Below are 17,397 nucleotides of genomic sequence, written 5' to 3' on the forward strand. Positions count from 1 at the left end.
CTTGACAACCTCCCCTCCTGTGCATACTGACAGTCCCTTGATCATACAGTAATTGTTTGTGCTTTTTGTCATTTCTCACATTATCTCTTGCCCTTGTCTAAAACTCATTGTGTCTTCTCTATGTGTTCAAATCCTAATTATGAAATAAAAGGCCTACCCTAGTCCACAGTGATTTATTTCCTATTTTGAATTCCTAAAAATACACATTTGACATTGAATTATGTTCTCTTCAAATAGCATTTGTTTTGCCTTTCACGTATGTGTGTATCTCCTTGAGGGCAGGATTATTTTTGCAACATAGAAAATGTTGAATAAGTAAGTGAAATCAGCAAGTACTGACAGACAATGCAGGTGTTATGGGTTATGTGCCCCTCCCTCCCGAAATGTGTTAAGCACCTATTGAGCTCAATGATCCTGAAATATTCATGATAATAAGCTGTCTGGTTGCCACCTATTAGCTAGGTATATGTTTAGGAGGAACTAGGAAGAATATGAGCTGTTTAATTACCGATGCTTGTCATCACTAATGAACAACAAGAAATAGTTTGAAAAGTTCTTTGCGACATTCGCTTGAAAATGTCACCAAACTTTCAGAAAAGTGCAGCCTCTGGAGTAAGGCTGCTGCACAATAAGAGAGGCTCTGTTGTGCTTTGCATGTATTATATCATGTGGTCCTCACAACATGTTAGCAAAATTGGCATTATCATCTCCATTTCAAAGATGAGAAAATTAGGTGCAAAAAGCTTCAGTGACATATTCAAGCTCATACAGCAATAAATAATAAAAATTTGTTTTATAGACATTTTAAAAGTTACATGTTCCTCGCTGCAAATTATGAAAGACCACAGAAGTAATCAAAGAAGTAGGTTTCATAATGTATTTTTTCTTGTCACAGATGAGTTTACTTTTATCCATCTTTTCCAAACTGGAAAATATCATTCTGGTCATCATCAGTATTACACAGACCTGTTGTTCAAATGTGCTTAGCTTTTTCAGTAAAATTAGAAGAAACCACAATTTTCAAATATGTGTACTGTATGTGCATTAAGAAAAAAACTACCACGTGATTTTAGATATGAATGCTAATTCCTAAACATTATTATTCTGAACTCAAGTGCTTAGAATATTTAAAATGCTATATACTCAGGTGGATTTTTCCAGGATAATATTGGAGCATATATGATATATATTTTTGCATATTTAAGTTTATATGTGTGTATTTATTTTAGGTTATGTGTACTAAGAACAGTATATATACAGTGTATTATAGTTACATATTATTTTATTTTTTGAGAGAACTTAATCCCTACAATTATTAACTGTGCATAAAATCTAAATGGCAGATATAACTTATATTGTATAGGTCTGACTACATTTCCTCTTTAGGAATAGCTGTGTTTTGCTTTTATGTTATTGGGAAAAGAGGAGAAGAGTTAGTAAAAAAAATACAAGCATTCTTCAATCCCTTCTTCCCTAAAACATGCTCCATCATATCTCCTGGATTGGCTGGAATATCCTCTGCCCCCACCCCATCACCCTCTCAATGCAGTGGAAAAGTCGGTGGGTAATTGGGTCCAGATTGGAGATGTTTAAATATTCATGAGGCTGGCAGGGGACTGGGAGGGGGTGACTGTCTAGAGTGGGGGTAGGGGTTGGGGGAAGTGATTAGTCATTGAAAGCTAGTGAACAATTCTGAGAAAGAGACGGAGGAAAGAGGGAAGAAAAAGACATGTAGATAGAGATTGGGTGGGGAGAGAGAAAAAAGAGGAGAGAGAGAAACAGAGGGAGAGAGAGGGAGAGAGGGAGCGAGCGCGCAGGAGAGAGAGAGCATGTGCGATGAGCAATAGCTGTGGACCTTACAGTTGCTGCTAACTGCCCTGGTGTGTGTGCGGGAGAGAGAGGGAGGGAGGGAGAGAGAGAGCGCGCTAGCGCGAGAGAGCGAGTGAGCAAGCGAGCAGAAAAGAGGTGGAGAGGGGGGGAATAAGAAAGAGAGAGGAGGAAAGGAGAGAAGGCAGGAAGAAGGCAAGGGACGTTACAACCATGCTGTGCTGTATGAGAAGAACCAAACAGGTAGAGCTAAAGATTTTTACTTTTTGCTGTTGTGAAATTACCGGAGTACAATATTTCCCTGTAAAGGCAAAAATTTTTTTTACTGCTTCTGCTCTGGCCATGGTGCTCGCGTTTCCTTAGCATATGGTAACTGATGCTTGCATCCCAGCTTTTATTCCTTTCTGTCTTTCATGCTCTGGTTTTGGAATGCTGCTAGTAATTAGGGTAAGGGAAGAAAAAATACGTCTGTTTGGCTTGAAATAAGATTTTTTTTTTTTTCCTATTAGTGAATGCTCAGCGTTTTAGGTCACTGGTCCTGAGGGTGTGGATGTGGAAAGGGGTGTGGGGAAGAAGACGTGGGCTCTACCTACAAGATGGGGAGGCGAACCTTTATATTATTTGCAAAAAGCAGGTTGAGAAAATAATATCCAAGGCTGAGTATTATTGCCTGTCTGCCGTACAATTTTCTCACATGTGCTGCGGAAGATGCCTTATTTCGTACATGCATGTGCTTCAAAGGGGCGCAGGTATTTATGGAAAAACGTGAAGGCTTATTTATTTATTTATTTTTCAATGAATGAATGGAACTGTTATTTGGGACATTTTTTTTAAGAGAACCCCAACTGGGGCTGGGGGAGAAATTGGCCGCGTAGAAGGGGAAAATCCCCTTCCTAAGATCAGTAGCCGATTGTGCAGCAGCTGGTCTGAGAGGGTGGACCACGCCCCTAGGAGCCTTTAGCTCAGACGGGATGGGAAAGACGAACCGGGTATTACCTGTTGGAAGCCAGGTCTTTTCTCTTCCCCGCTTCCCTTGCTTCTTTCCTGGGGTTATCGGTGACCAGAGACGTGCTAACATCCTGGATGATAAGCGCGGTGACTCATTTTTATCAGAAAGAGGGGCACATCTAAGATTAGCAAGAACCGAGTACCCTCCTTTCCTCCCCCACTGCCCAGGTTTTTCTTCCATTTAAAATTGCTCTCTTATTTCTTGAAAGACATTTTAGAAACTTGATTGGGGTGAGAGTGGGGCGGAATGACGAGTGCGGTATTCCGCAGCAACCCACCGTGCCGTGGCAGTCTCCAAAAGAAGCTTTCAAACATTTCTTGGAACACGTTTGAGTGATTTTGGCGAAGGTTGAGGAGGAAAAAATGGGTGTGGGATATGGGTGAATGTGTGCGTGTGTGTGAGTGTGTGTGTGTGTGTGTGCCGGTGGCGGGGGTGGGGTGGGGGGTTAGTGGTGGCAGGCTTGGTCAAAGAAGCGCTTTGCAGATTGATTGCCTTAGGGGTGGGGTGCAAAAGATCGGATTTGGGTATTATTTCCTGTGCAGGTATTGGAAATTAGGCAATTTGTAATACACTCCCTGAATCCGAAGGGGGTGGAAGAGAGTGGAGAAGCAGCAGCCTGCCAGCCTTGCACATTTAGCCAGCGCCCTGGAAGGAGGGGTGGGGAGTGAGGATGAAGGAGAAGGAACAGGAAGGGGAAGGGAGACCAGCAGAATGTCAGAGCAGTGGGTGTAGAGGCATAAATAAATAAATAAAATATAAAGTAGCAGACATCCTGGATCGTGTGGGGATGTTTGGGGAAAAGTCAGATATTGGGGGTGGGGGGCAGGTATTTGCAGCATTTCTCTAAAGCGCTCTATGGTTCCGGACATTGATGCTTCCATTGGCTCATTTTTCAAACCAGGACATTTCCTCTCTTGTGTTCCTTTATTTTAATATATACATGTAATAAATACAGGTGTCTGGGTTAAGTACACCATCAAAGAAAAGTCCTGAGGTTACTTCACTGGTGAGCTGGGGAAATAAAATTTAGGAAGGCAGAGCCCTAAGAAAGCCAAAGCTATTTATTAAAAAAAATCTTAAATTTCAGAAAGAAAAATATGCTGGTTTACAACTTGTTCCCACCTCTTTCTACATATGCAAGTACATATGCATGTACTCTGATAAAGGAATCCACGCATGATTTTTAGAAAGGGAGTTAGGGCTAAAGGAATTCCCTTCCCAAAATGAGGACAGCTGCCTTCACTGGGATTCTATCTCACTGACAGCCCCAAGCGCTCACTCTGATGTGCGATTTAATGAAACTGAAATTGTGTGTTTAGGGAGAAATTCACATGTAAATGCGTACAGCATCCACATACTTCATATGCAACAGTCATGTGTGTACTCTGTATGGTTTTCACATGCCTTCCTGTGTTTTAGCATCATTCATATTCAGAAGAGAAAATGAAGGGTATAGAAATTGTCCTATTTTGCCCATGCATTTTATAAATGTGTACTTATGTGTGAAAAGGTCATGTCTGCTATATATCACTGTTGTATATCATTCATACTAGTTAGTATTTAGGATACCATTCAATCAGACTGAAGGAAATGGTGTATTCAGGGCGTGGGCTCACACTGCACTCACTGACTGGCATTTATACAGTGTGAGTACTTAAGTCTCACACAGGTTTCCTTCTTTTGGGTGAAATGATCCTATATCATTCATGGCAAAATTCAATGGTGTCCATCCTGGTGACATCTATTCATCCTCCTAGTACTTAACAGGGAATAAAACAAGGGCAAAAACCTGCAAAGGTCTAAACTCTGCCACACCCATGAAATCCAGCAGAAACGTGGGAGGGGGCTGGAGGGCTTGCACTTCCTTCCTCTTCCACTTGAGCAGCATAAAGAAGCAATCTTGGATTTCTAAGTTGTAATACATTGCCAATGGGTGAGAAGAAAGCATAAATAATCTATATTAGCCATTAATTACCATTATAGATTATTGTAGGAGGAAGAAGAGAATGAGAGTGGGGTAGAGATGAGAATATGGTAAATGAGTAGGCAAAGGAGGAATAAAATAAAAGAATCCCTGAGATTTTATTGGCTTATGATTTTCAAATATCTTGGGGCTTACTTTAAATAGCTTAATTGACATGCGTATTGCAGATGATTAAAAACTTGCAAGGTGTGATCTGTGTCCACAAAGCAAGAAAACTATGAGGTGTTTCCTTTGTTTAAAAATAATGATTTTAGTTTGTAATTGAGGTGTAAAGAACACCATGCAAGCAAGTAGCCCCTCTACTTCTCAGCCCCTGGCACCCCACCTTTTTCCTCATACAACAAATAATTCTTATCTTTGAGAGTATTAATCTGAGGCTTAGAATTCCAACCTCCCTGTGCCTTTTCCTTGCAGCCTTAGGAAGGTGTTGGATGGATGCTGCTGCCTTGCTGCTTGGTGCAGGCACTTCTTCCTGGTGATATATTGGATTCCTCCTAAATCTCTCTGAGCCACACCCAGTGTCATCCAGGGACTTAGTGAATTAATTAAATGGAGGCATTCTACTTAATGTAATTGAAGCTTGCTCATTCTTTTTAAAAAAATATAGGCATTTTCACCACACATTTCTGAATTTAAACAGAAGAAATTGTTTAAAGGGCATTTTTTGTTTTTTGCCAAAATATCTGGACTTGCAGAGAACCTTAGAAAATTCATGGTGAATCTAGAAATGTGTTCATTTCTGGTGACTCTATGATTCTTTCTAACTCATGGCAGGGTGCATACATAATAAGCCCTGATCTCTCATGCTGACAGTCTGTATAACTCTGTTCTCCACCCCCCACCCTCTAGCAACCCTTGCTGAGGCAACTGGAATAAGAAAATGCAGAGTTAATTTTCTTTCGTGCTGAGCTGGCAAAACCATAGAAACCTTCTTTGATGTTTCATGCTAAAGGGCAGTGCTCCTATACACCAAGAGGGAGGGTGGCTTAGGGTCTCTTTTGCCTCAATCATAGTGAAATTGTCAGTGTTATGCCTGGGGCTGAATTAATCCACAGACTTCAGAGTTTTACCCGCCCCATAAGAAAGGGGGGTGGGGTTCTTTCAGGCAACAGTAGAGCATATATATTTAGCAAATGTTCCCCTGGTTCATATTGATGAAGTAAGACAAGACTAAAGTCTTCTTCTATTAATAGTTCAAAGAATACACATAACCAGGTCATTTCAAGAGAAAGTACAGCACTGAACTATTCGCTTCCCTATTAGTTGTAAGAGAGGCATTAAGGCAACCAAACAGTGTCTGTTGCAAACCAAAGAAGTGATTGTGCACAGGTATTCCCCCTTTTGAATTTCTGAAGTATGGTCAGGTTGCGTCTACACCACTATAATTAAATCTTCATAACATTCTCTGAAGTGTTGGGAAGAGCACTGTACTATAAATCCTTGGCTGATGAGACTTACTGGTTCTGAGATCTTGAATGAATCATATCATCTTGGGCTTCAATTTCCTTCTGTGGAATGGGAACAAAAACCAAAAAATACAAACAAACAAGCCAAAAAACAAAAGGAAAGAAACAAACAAAAAACCTGTTTCCCTTAAGGATTTTTGCAGGGATTAAACAAAATTAATGTGAAAACAAAGATCAATACAAATATAAGAAAATATTTCTCTCCAAGTTTTGCAATGTGAGGCCCGACTTAGAACTGTCAGTTTTTCAGGCTTGCCAAGTGCCCCCCATGTAACCTTTTTCTGTTAGAGGTGAATTCCTTCTGGTCATAGTTGAGCCTTCTTCTTGTGCTCTGATTCCTTCCCCTGTGTTTTCTCCAGAACCTCACTCCCTCATGCCCTGCTCTCTCTTGAGACCTCATCCTCTTGTACTGTATTAACTCGTTTCCTCATAGCCTGTGCATGTGCTAGTGTCTCCTTTATCTTAAAGGATCCTCTCCTGACTCTATGTCCCCATGTCTATAGTGTTCTGCCTCACCCCCTTGTAGAACAAAGTTCCTGTAAGCACTCTCTGCACACTCACCTTCTCTCCATGACTCCCCGTCACTGTTTCATCTACTTTAATTAGGATTTTGTTTCCGTAATTCCATTGGAACATATTCTGGAAAGGGCACCATATCTAGTGACCCTTTAGTCTGCATCTTATTTGACATCTCTTTGGCATTCTGTATTGCTATCTAGCCTGGTTCTGGAGCTTTCTCCTTACCGGGCCCCAGGATAGCTCTCCACCCCTCTCAGACAGGACCTTCTCAGTCTCTTTTGCTGGCTTCTTTTACTCTCTTCCCCGCAAAACATCAGTCATCTCCTGGTTCATGATCTTGATCCATTCCTCTTCTCATTCGACTCTCTAATCCTAGGTGATCTTATCCACATTCAGAGCTTTAACCACCTGTGTGATTTCTAAATCAGTAGACGAGATATTTATCTGAGCTCATAGATATCCAAGTATTTCAGAGACACCTAAGCTCATTATGTGTATGTACAAAACCAAATTCCTGTCCTCTGTTTTGTGTCACATTTGGTTTTCCTTATTACCCTTATTGCTAGGGCACTGTTCTTCTAGCTTCAGTGCTTTAGAAACCTTGCAGTAATCCCAAATGTAGTCCTTTCTTTCAACTTCCATATCCAGTTACTAAATCCTAGTTTAAGAGATTTTGAATACCTCCTCTGGTTTTCAACCCTACCTGTTTATATAAATAACCTGGCTCAGAACTTTTATTACCTCTCATCTGGACAAAGGCAATAGCTTCTTACATGGACTTCCTATATCCACATTGTTCTTTTTCAATTCTCCTTGCAAATAACACTGGAGTTATCTTTACCTAATGCAAAGCTGGTCATATTATTTTTCTTGTTAAAATATAACTCCTCAGCCTAGATGACATGCTCTAGTTTTGCCTACCTTTCCAGTGCCATCCTCAAACACCCGCCCATCTCACCTTCTGACACCACAGCAATATTCCAGACCTTGGAGCCTTTGCTCATACTGTACTCTCTGTCCACATTACACTTCCCTCTCAGCCTGGAATATCCCTATTTTCCCTGGAAGAGTTAGATCTTTAAAACCATTCTGGACCTCCCTAAGTTTTCTTCTACCTTCTTTGTGCCCAAGCTACATTTTGTACTATCTCCATTTTGTCTTACTGTACCATATAGCATTTACTTTTTTACATACTGGTGTCCACACTGTGAGCTACTTGAGGAAAAGGATGAACACTTAATTTTTGTTTTCTATCTCTAGTGTCTACCATAATTCTAGGTACCTAAAGTAACAGGTTTTAACCATGGATAATCTGTTTGCTAAATAAATATGGAGCCAGGTTTATAGTCTTTCCACAAGTTGTAACATATCTAAATGGATAGAATCACTAATAGATTTTTGAAAATCTATTTCTATTGGCATGAAATTTTAAAGTGGAGCTGATCATCATTGATTCTTGGTATTGATTTATGGACATGACAACCGTCAGTTTTCCCTAAAAGTAGGCACAAAATGAGCCCATGTATAGACTGTATTCTCCAAACTACCATAGACGGTACTATCTGGAAACCGCCCTTCTATGTCCTCCTCCCCCACCAAGAAGCATGCCAGCCCCACCCTCTGAGGCCAGCAGAGTCTCAGTTTAGATGCCTGGTTACCACACTCTTGGACCTTCACGTGACCTTCCTTTGGGGCCCCAAGTACTTGTGCTTGTTACTTTGCTCTACAACTATTACAAATAAAACCTAAAACCATCTCCTGCTACCCTTAGTTGATTTATATCATTGATCACACAAACTTCAAAAAAATGTGTGTACTGTTGGCCTATGCTCAAAAATTAATTTTACCTTCATTTGGATTTCTTTTTCTTCCCACTGAAGAATCCACATAATATTATCCCACAAAGTGAACTTTTTATGGAGGTAAAGGGAGGGTGAATGGTAAGTAGTCCCTCAACTATCTGTTAAAGGAATGAGAATCAGATCAACTGGGTCTTTCTTAGGTTTAAAGAGACTGAAAGGACTTAGATTCTGAAACAGATCTATTGTGCCCAGTGTGGGGCAAATTACAACCACAGCTTTCCATGACGATACACTTGCCAGGCTCTAAGTGGTTTATTTTCTCTGACTGCATTGGCCTGTCCTTGAGAAGAGCTGTAAGACTAAATAATTTTTAAGTCAAGTTTGTCTTCAACTACTAAAGTTAAGGAGTGTTCCTTAGTGGTTGTACTCTTACTCTATATCTTGCTCAATGCTTCCAGTCTCTTTGACATTGAGTTTTCCTATCCTTTTTTCCTCCCCTTACATCCAAATGGAGTTTTCTGATTAAGTAATACCAGCTCATGCTAGCATTCACTGGGTGGGGCTATGGAAGGAGAATTTTAAGAAAAAGTGTGTCCCTTCCAAGTTTTCAAGTAAGCATTTTAGACAAAACAGGTATTTTAAGCTGTGTCTGGTACATGGCAGATTCTCAATAAACATTTGTTGAGGCAATAAATGTAGGGAAGGAAGTAACATCACAGTGGGCCATTAGGGGATATGTTTTGGGACAGAAGACCATTCCCGTGTACCTATTCAGAGTGGGCTCTCTGTAAATGCACACTCAGCTCACAAGGCAGTCGTAGTCAAAGTTATAATTCCTGCTCCTGTTGGCTTAGATCAGAGAGGTGCCCTTGCAGTCATTCCTTCGGGTTTGGTATTTGGAGTGTGACCCTCCAGATTTCCTATCTTAATTGTTTACAGATCTTATTTTCTTAGATGTTGTTTGTTTAATGTCCTGTTTCATGTCTTTGTAGTGAAATAAACCTTTTCCCTGGGTTCTAGACCTGGCTCTGCCAATTGCTTGTCGTGTGATCTTGGGTAAGTAATTTAACCTTTCTGAGCCTCAGTTTATTCATCTGTATAGTGGACACATAAAAAGAACCCTCCAAATCCTGACTTGTCTTTTTTTAGTAGGTTTGGTGTGAAGCTCAAATAAAGTGATAAAAATAAAAGTGTTTTGCAAACAATATGTTTTTCAAATGTAAGGCATTATTAATCAAGGAATTTCATATATTGAGCCCTAAAGTAGTCATGGCTCTATGCAAACTAGAAGTACCCATGCTCTCAGTATAGAATGTATACATTCTCTGTTTCTACCCCCTTTCTCATTCTCTACTGAGCACATATTAACCATGCTAATGGATGGGAGCATAGTATATCTTTATCATTTCCTTTCAAAACTTCACTGACAGAATTTAGGTAAGCCAACAGGCAAATTGTCATAAGATTCAAGGATCAATTCAAATGCATTTGGAATATCCACAGTTTTCCCTTTTATCTTTTTCTGTTTCAGTCTTTTCTTGTCATTTACATTTCTTCTTTTCTCCATTTGCTAAGTCTGCTGCTTCTCCCACATCCCCACCCCCACTCCACCTCCAAACTGGGTTCTCAGCACTAAGCGTACCAGGCATGCTGTGCTCACATCCATCACATGAGGGTCCAGTCAGGCAGAAGAGTGGAGAGAGGAAGCTGGGCTGCTTGGGAGACTAAAAGGGGAGGTGCAGCCTGTTGGGGGAAGCATACTTCAAATATTATCACCTGAGCACCATTTCCATAACAGCTTCAAGATTCCTCAAAGCAACAGGAAAAAACCTGATCAGAGAGGTAATATATAATCCTGAAGCTTTCCAAATTCAACTCTAAATACTATAATTTTCTGAGCCCTCAGGATCTCCACAAAAGACATTTCATTTTACCTGTGTTCTGGTTATGATTGGGATACATTACCAATTTAATACAACAAAATTTGTCAAATTCTCATATAAACAATGGAATTCTTCTGCAACCCAAAGAAACTGAGTTCTTAAACATATGGATAATATTTGCAAATATTTTCAAGTATAATAATTGGATCAAGTTAGTCCAAGAGATTCTGTTTTTCTTAAAAGCCAAAAATTTAACATAAAAAATTAGTATTATACATATTATGCAAAAATACTTTTATATAGGAGGCTCATGTAGACTGCAATAGAAAGGTATATTAACTAGAAATTTGAAAATAAGCTGATGTCCAGAAGGAAATAATAATTTATTTAATTATATTTGTAAATGGTTAATGGTCAGTATCACTTTTAATCCTTCAATGCCAGCCACATCCCTCTCTCCCTCCTTCTCTCTTTCTCTGCCTCAGCATGCACCACTTCTACTATATATGTGTTTTTTTATTGAGCACAAGTAACAGAAACCAACCTTGAGGGTCCATAAGAAGGAATATATTTAAAAAAAAAAAAAAAAAAACAACTAGAGACCACATGAAATTAAGTTGAACAGCCAAGCCTATGTGAACTGGGGTAGATCTGGGAATCTCAACAGGAGATAAACTTTCTTTCTGGAGTCCTGCATCTAAAAGAGTGTTATTAACAACTCTAGCTTCTCCACCTCTTAATCCAAACTTCTAAATGAAGGGAGAGAGAGAGAGAGAGAGAGAGAGAATATGAATGAGGATGAATGAATGAAATCTATTGATCCTGCTTGGATCAGCTAGTTACTGCCCCTGGGTTAGTATCTCTGACTGGAAGAAGGGTGAGGTCAGATAGTTTAGACACAATTTCTGGAAGCCTACACTTAAATCTAGTGAGAGAGTAAATTAGTTCAGAAAGAGTTTCTTGCATATATACCTGTATGTCCTCAGTAAGGTAGCTACCCAGATCAGAAGGGATTTATCCCAAATGTGGTGGACCATTAATTTTTCCCTGTGGTTGTTTTCAATTTGGCCTGTATTACATATGCTTATTATTCATAGGGTTATCATCACTGATGGCTCTAAAAGGAAGCAGTAACCATGCTGATTACTGAACCCATAACCTTATATATCTAAAAAAGAAAGGTTAGGGTAAATCTCTGTATCTGGAGATGGCAGACTCTGGGTTTCACTGTCTTCCAGAGGCCTAACTCTAGCAGGTACCGCTTGTCTAAGCAGGACACTACCTACCATATATTCTTGCTAATTTGGCATGATGTAGCTTCGCTCTAATGTCTCTTTTTTTAGTTTAGAGAATCGGTTTCTGGAAAAAAAAAAATTGGACAATAATAATGAGTGTAAAACAGCTCTACTGGATTTATATCAGAGAAATGCTACTCCTTGACATTACTCATCTCATTTTGAATGTTCTTGAATTAATTCCAGCAATAATCACCATATTTATCTATTTTTAGAAAATTGGCACTTCCTAAAATATTGAGCTGTTGTCTCCATATGCATCAGTTTGCTCTAAATGTAGAATATTGGTAATTAGCCTTACATCCATTATTTGTAATTCCAGTTCCAATAACTACTCAAAATGTTATTTTTAAATGAAAATTGGAAAGACCCTAATATCTTCCCATTAATAACTAGATAAAAGAGCTAGATGAGGCAAAGAGAAAAATAACTGAAATGATCTCCAAAGGTTAAATGAACTCAGGAACTGGCTGCTTTTTTAAGTAGCTGCAAAACCTCTTTAGTCAGCATAACTAGGCCCGACTAGAAGCTGTTAGAGTGCACATCCTCTTTTCATTCTTACTTTGCTTTGATTCAGAAACCAATTTACCTGCTGGGAATATAAGCTGAGAATTAAAAGCTCCTCTTAATGGCCAAACTAGATCCTACAACAGCTGTTTCCAAAAGATGTATTTTACAGTTCTATTCAAATTTTAGTAGAGGCAATTGTCTCCATTATTTACCTAAAAAAGAAAGAAAGAAAGAAATTCTCCTTTTCTAAATAATTAGCTTGCATTTAGATTTGCTAGTACATGTGGTGGTGGGGCAGCACAGCGTGGTTTTCCAGACTCTTACCCATGTTCGGGCCAAGAGGAATAGGTGTCGAATAGATTTTGGGTGAACATTGCATTTCAAAGTCCTTTCTCTTTAAGTCAATTTTGAAAAGTAATATTTCATTTGAGAGATGGAAAGGAATCGCAAGACTTCATAAGTGATCCATTATGAACTCCCTCATTTCATTTTCACCTAGGCACTTGGAGAATTTTTCTTCCAAATCCAAGTTTCATTGGATTAATCTTTCTAAAACTTTCCAAGATTTTCAAAAGGAAAGGGAGAATGATATTGTCTTATTTAAAAAACACCAGCTCTTTCTTCAGTAAAATCAAGTTGGGGGGTTGATTTATTCAAGTATCTTTTTTTTTTTTTTTTCCTGAAGAGCAACTTTTGCAATATTTCCTTACTCCTTAAGGATTTGATTACCCTAATGTAAAAGAAGGAGATTGCTTTCTCTGTCACCTAGGAAAGTTACACTGGAGAACTCAGGTTGGTATTAAGGATTCATCTGAATAAGTCTTTCATGCTAATCCTTTTAATTCAGTGTTCCTTGGGGCTTTGACTGCCTATTTGAAAGACTCAAGGTGATAGCCTTTTGATAACTCAGCCAGATTTGTGCTTCCACACTGATGGGCAGTTAACTGGAGAGCTGAGAGCTATACAGAAAACCAAGGACAAAACTTAACTTCTTGCACATTCTTTCTTCCACCTTGAACTTCATACCTTACACCTCTGGGATCAAACCAGTACCGACGAGGAAATGAGGGTTTCTATAATTGAAAAGGGAGGAAGAGATTAGAATTATAAAATAGAATTACTCAGTTTGGAATTGGGCCATAACCCTCTAGTAAAAACTGTCATGGGATCATTAATGACCACAGATGGCTCAGACCTCACTTCTAAACATCATCTGGAAAACACAATACACCCAGGAGAAGGACTATTCAGAAAAGAATCCAAGAAGTTTGGGCACTAGTACACTTAAATATGCTTAACCATACTTAGGACCAAATTCAGTTTTTATCCTCACTTAGTGCAAAGAAACTATTCTTGGCTAAAAAGAGAAATGCAATTTTGTTGTCATAGTTATCGTATCTTATGTACTAGACAATATTTTTCAATAATTAAGGATTTTCTTACAGGCCCTCTCCTGTCCTCTCCTGTGTTCTCATTCCAGTGTCATTGAAAACTGATTAGTTCATGTACATACTGAAGTCTATTTTACTAAACATGTCTTACCAAAATTGTCACTTTTACTCAAATTGGATATATAGTTAAAATCTATCTGTAAAGAAACAAACCGTAAAAACCATAGGAAAATCATTAAGAAAATTAACTTTCCTATAATCCAATGTTTCCAGGCATTAAAAATATCATTTTCCTTTTTATTCTTTGTTGTTACCTTAAAAAGTATCATGTTAAATTAATTATCTTCTCCCTAGATTAGACTTCCTACTCCCCTTCTCTTGATAATATCTTTTAGAGATTCTAGCACATTCTCAGTTTCTCAGCTCATAACATGGGAATATACTATTCTTTCCCTTCTGAGGCCATACTATAAGTTACCAAATTCTATTTGCAATGCATTTCACATATGTTTTTTCTACTTTCTGCTTGCCTTTTTAAGTCAGCATTTCAGAAGAGAACCAAGCCCCTAAATCCCTAAGGCCCTAATGCCCATATGCATATAATGAGTTAACCCCTCTCCTATGCATCTAGATGGGTAGTGGTTACATACCGTCCTTGGAAGAAGAAAAAATAGTTACTCATTTTGTTGTGTTCTGTAGTTCAGATAAGAAACTCCAGGTGAAAAAGGTTGGAGTGTCACCAAAATTCCCTTTTTTCAGCATCACCTCTATATACTGCCTGCTGGCTAATCTTACATTTAATTCCCCTTTTCCCAAAATTTCAGTGGTTTCTCTTTGTTTACAGGGTTAATTCTAATTTATTGATTTATGATTGTTTTTTTAAGGCTCCTCAAAATCCATTACCAATCTCCTATTCTTGCCTTATCTCCTGCTGGCTCTGGCATTGACTAGGCTTGTCAATTTAAGCAGATTTAGTCTCTCTGGCTTGTCATTTCCTTTTATGTAAAATAAAAATATTGAACAAAGTCATCTCTAAGGCTTTCCAACTTGTAACAAATATGTTCTATAGCAAATTCCTCTTTTACTTGGATATTCATTCCTACCTAGACTTAGTATAAATTTAAGTTATAGTTTTCCTATACTTTTGTTCATTGTCATTGCCACTACTTGGAAAATTCCCTTTTTTGCCTAGCTCAATTTCACCCAACCTCCGAGACCTGAAGCAAGAGTTTTATCATTTGTGAAGGCTATCCTGACTACTACAGTTCTCTGTGACTTCTTGCCCTCTTAGATCTGCTGTAATATATACTACCTGCCCCCTTCCCTTGTCATTCATCAAACAACCTTAATCATCCATTTGTGTTTATATATCCCTGATTTCCCTCAGCTAGTTTGCAAACTCTTTGAAGACAAAGTGTCTGGTTTAGTGCCTGGCTTAAGAAACACATGTTGATTTAGATCGACTATGGGATGAGCTCTGTATTGGACTCTGAGAGAGCGTACAAGACAAATAGAAAGCTTGGTAAACTCTCAGAAAGACACATGGAGCTATCTTGCACTGCTTTCTGGGACTTTTGACATCATGAAATGTACGTTCCCCCTTGGCTTTCATAACACCTGTTTCTTCTGGTTTTTCCCTTCTACATTTTTGGATGCATTTTTTTTTTCCCTGCTTGGCTTCTATTCTGCCAATCTCTGAAAAGTTGCTGTTACTCCAGCTTTTATCTTTACTCTCTCATGTCCTTACTCAACTCAAGCTCCATGAATAATCTAATCCATGCCCACAACTCTCACATGGACTAGTAGTTCTTGAATTCTTCAGGCTCTCCAGCCAAACCTGCTTCCTGGATTCTAGAGTTTTCCATCTAACAGTCCACTGGAAATCTTTTTTCTGATGACCAATAGGAACCCCAGTCGCAACATGTCCTAAAAATAAATCATCACTTATTGTTCCCACATCTCTGCCCCTGTCTCATCCAGTCATCTAATTCAGACATAGAGCCCTGATCCACTTCCTATATTTTCCTTGTATCACTAGATGCTACTACTTTTTCCCTAGTTTCTATAATTAAAAAACAAATAAATAAAAAACCTTTCATTTTTCCCATTCTTTTATTCCCTACCTTGAAAATATATCTTAACTCTGTCCCCTCTTCTCCATCTCCAGTCATCTCTAACCCAGTCATCTTTTATGGACACAAATGCAATAGCCTCCCCTCTCATTGCCGCCTTCTACCCTCAGCCCCTTACCAACCGTTCTTCCCTCAGTGGCCAGACTAGTCTTTTAAAAAGAGTCTATCAGATCATGCGTCTCCCCTATTTAAAAACCTTTGATGGCTTCCCATTCCACGTAGAATCAAAACCAAACTTGTTAGTACCAAGGCCTATAAAATCCTACACGACCCAGGCCTTTTCTCCTTTTCTAATTTATTATTACTATACTCCTCTCGGTCACCAAGTCTCCTGGCCTGTTTTTAGTTTTTAAAACACATCAAGCACATTCCTTCTTCTTTGCATGTGCTATTCCTGTGCCCAGAATGCTCTTTCTCTGGAGGGGCCTTCCTATCTGAATGGTGTCCAAGTTACTTTTTAACACATTACACTCATTTTATTTTCTTTTTAAGATTTTTCTCCATTTGATTTTTTAAAAAAATATTTACTTATTAATCATCTGGTCACTGCCTGTCCCCTTAAACTTCAAAACCCACCCCTCTTCACATCCCAGACTCTTTTGCAATGGTGTTATTTCATAAAATGACCTATATTATTTCATCTTTTCTCCCTTTCCAAGCACTGTGGGGGGGTTTGCTCTATAATGTCTCCTTTCCTCCTGTTTTCTCTATGACACATTTCCAGTTTATTTCCACTATGTGGCTGGAGTTATTTTCTTCCTTATGGAGACACCCCAATCCTTCAGTCTGATATGATTATCCTCCCCTTCATAGCCTACTGCATACCTCTACTACAACATTCAGCAGACTTTATTATAAGTATTTATTTACATGTCTATCTCTTTTGCTATACCTGGAGCTCCTTTAGGGTCAGAGTCATGTTTCATTGGTTACCTATGTAGAGCCCTAATTCAATGTTTTGCACACTGCAGGTTCTCACTAAATAAGAGTTGAGTAAATGGAGTCTACACAGATGAAAAAATATCAGTGTCCACTGAGTAGTATGTGATGGTAAACTTTGGTTAGGACTAAGGCAAAGGTTGCTCAACTCCCACTGATCAATCATGGAAACTGCTCACTTCTGGCACAGTCCATAATTGGGCACCTAATAGATATCTCACACAGATCTGAGACCACACAGTCTTGGATTTCACCCAAGTGGTGCCAGCTGGTTGCTTCAGCAAATAACAGTCACCATTTTGTAGAGAGACATTCAAAAAGAATCAGAAAGAGAGCCATACTTGACAATATAAACTTATTATCTGGGCTAAGTATCAGTAGTCATTTTAAAATATATAGCTATGCCTTCTAGGCCACTTATTCTGCCTCCTAAACCTACTGCTAAACATTCAGCCCTTTCCTCACACTAAAGCTGGTATCTTCTGGTACTCCTCCCACAGGCAGGAATCCCTGGTGAGGTTTCAAATCTTTCTCTTTGTTAATGACATGATTTGTGGTTGTATATACACTCTCTCTTGCCTTTCACTTTCTTTAATTTATATTTTTAAAAATTATGCACAATAATGCTTAGTTGTTGTTT

General features: G+C 38.8%; 1 protein-coding gene across 1 annotated transcript in view; it reads left to right on the forward strand.

The window, feature by feature from the left end:
• The first annotated feature begins 1,858 nt into the window (after nt 1-1,858).
• Nucleotides 1,859-17,397, forward strand: part of GAP43 (growth associated protein 43) — a 96,076-nt gene continuing 80,537 nt past the window's right edge. The window contains exon 1 of the mRNA XM_069472646.1: nt 1,859-2,070. Within this exon, the coding sequence (XP_069328747.1) occupies nt 2,041-2,070 (30 nt within the window). The 5' untranslated portion in view covers nt 1,859-2,040. The remainder of the gene's footprint in view (nt 2,071-17,397) is intronic.

The sequence above is a fragment of the Eulemur rufifrons genome, chromosome 7, assembly GCF_041146395.1.
Source record: "Eulemur rufifrons isolate Redbay chromosome 7, OSU_ERuf_1, whole genome shotgun sequence".
Taxonomy (NCBI): Eukaryota; Metazoa; Chordata; class Mammalia; order Primates; family Lemuridae; genus Eulemur; species Eulemur rufifrons.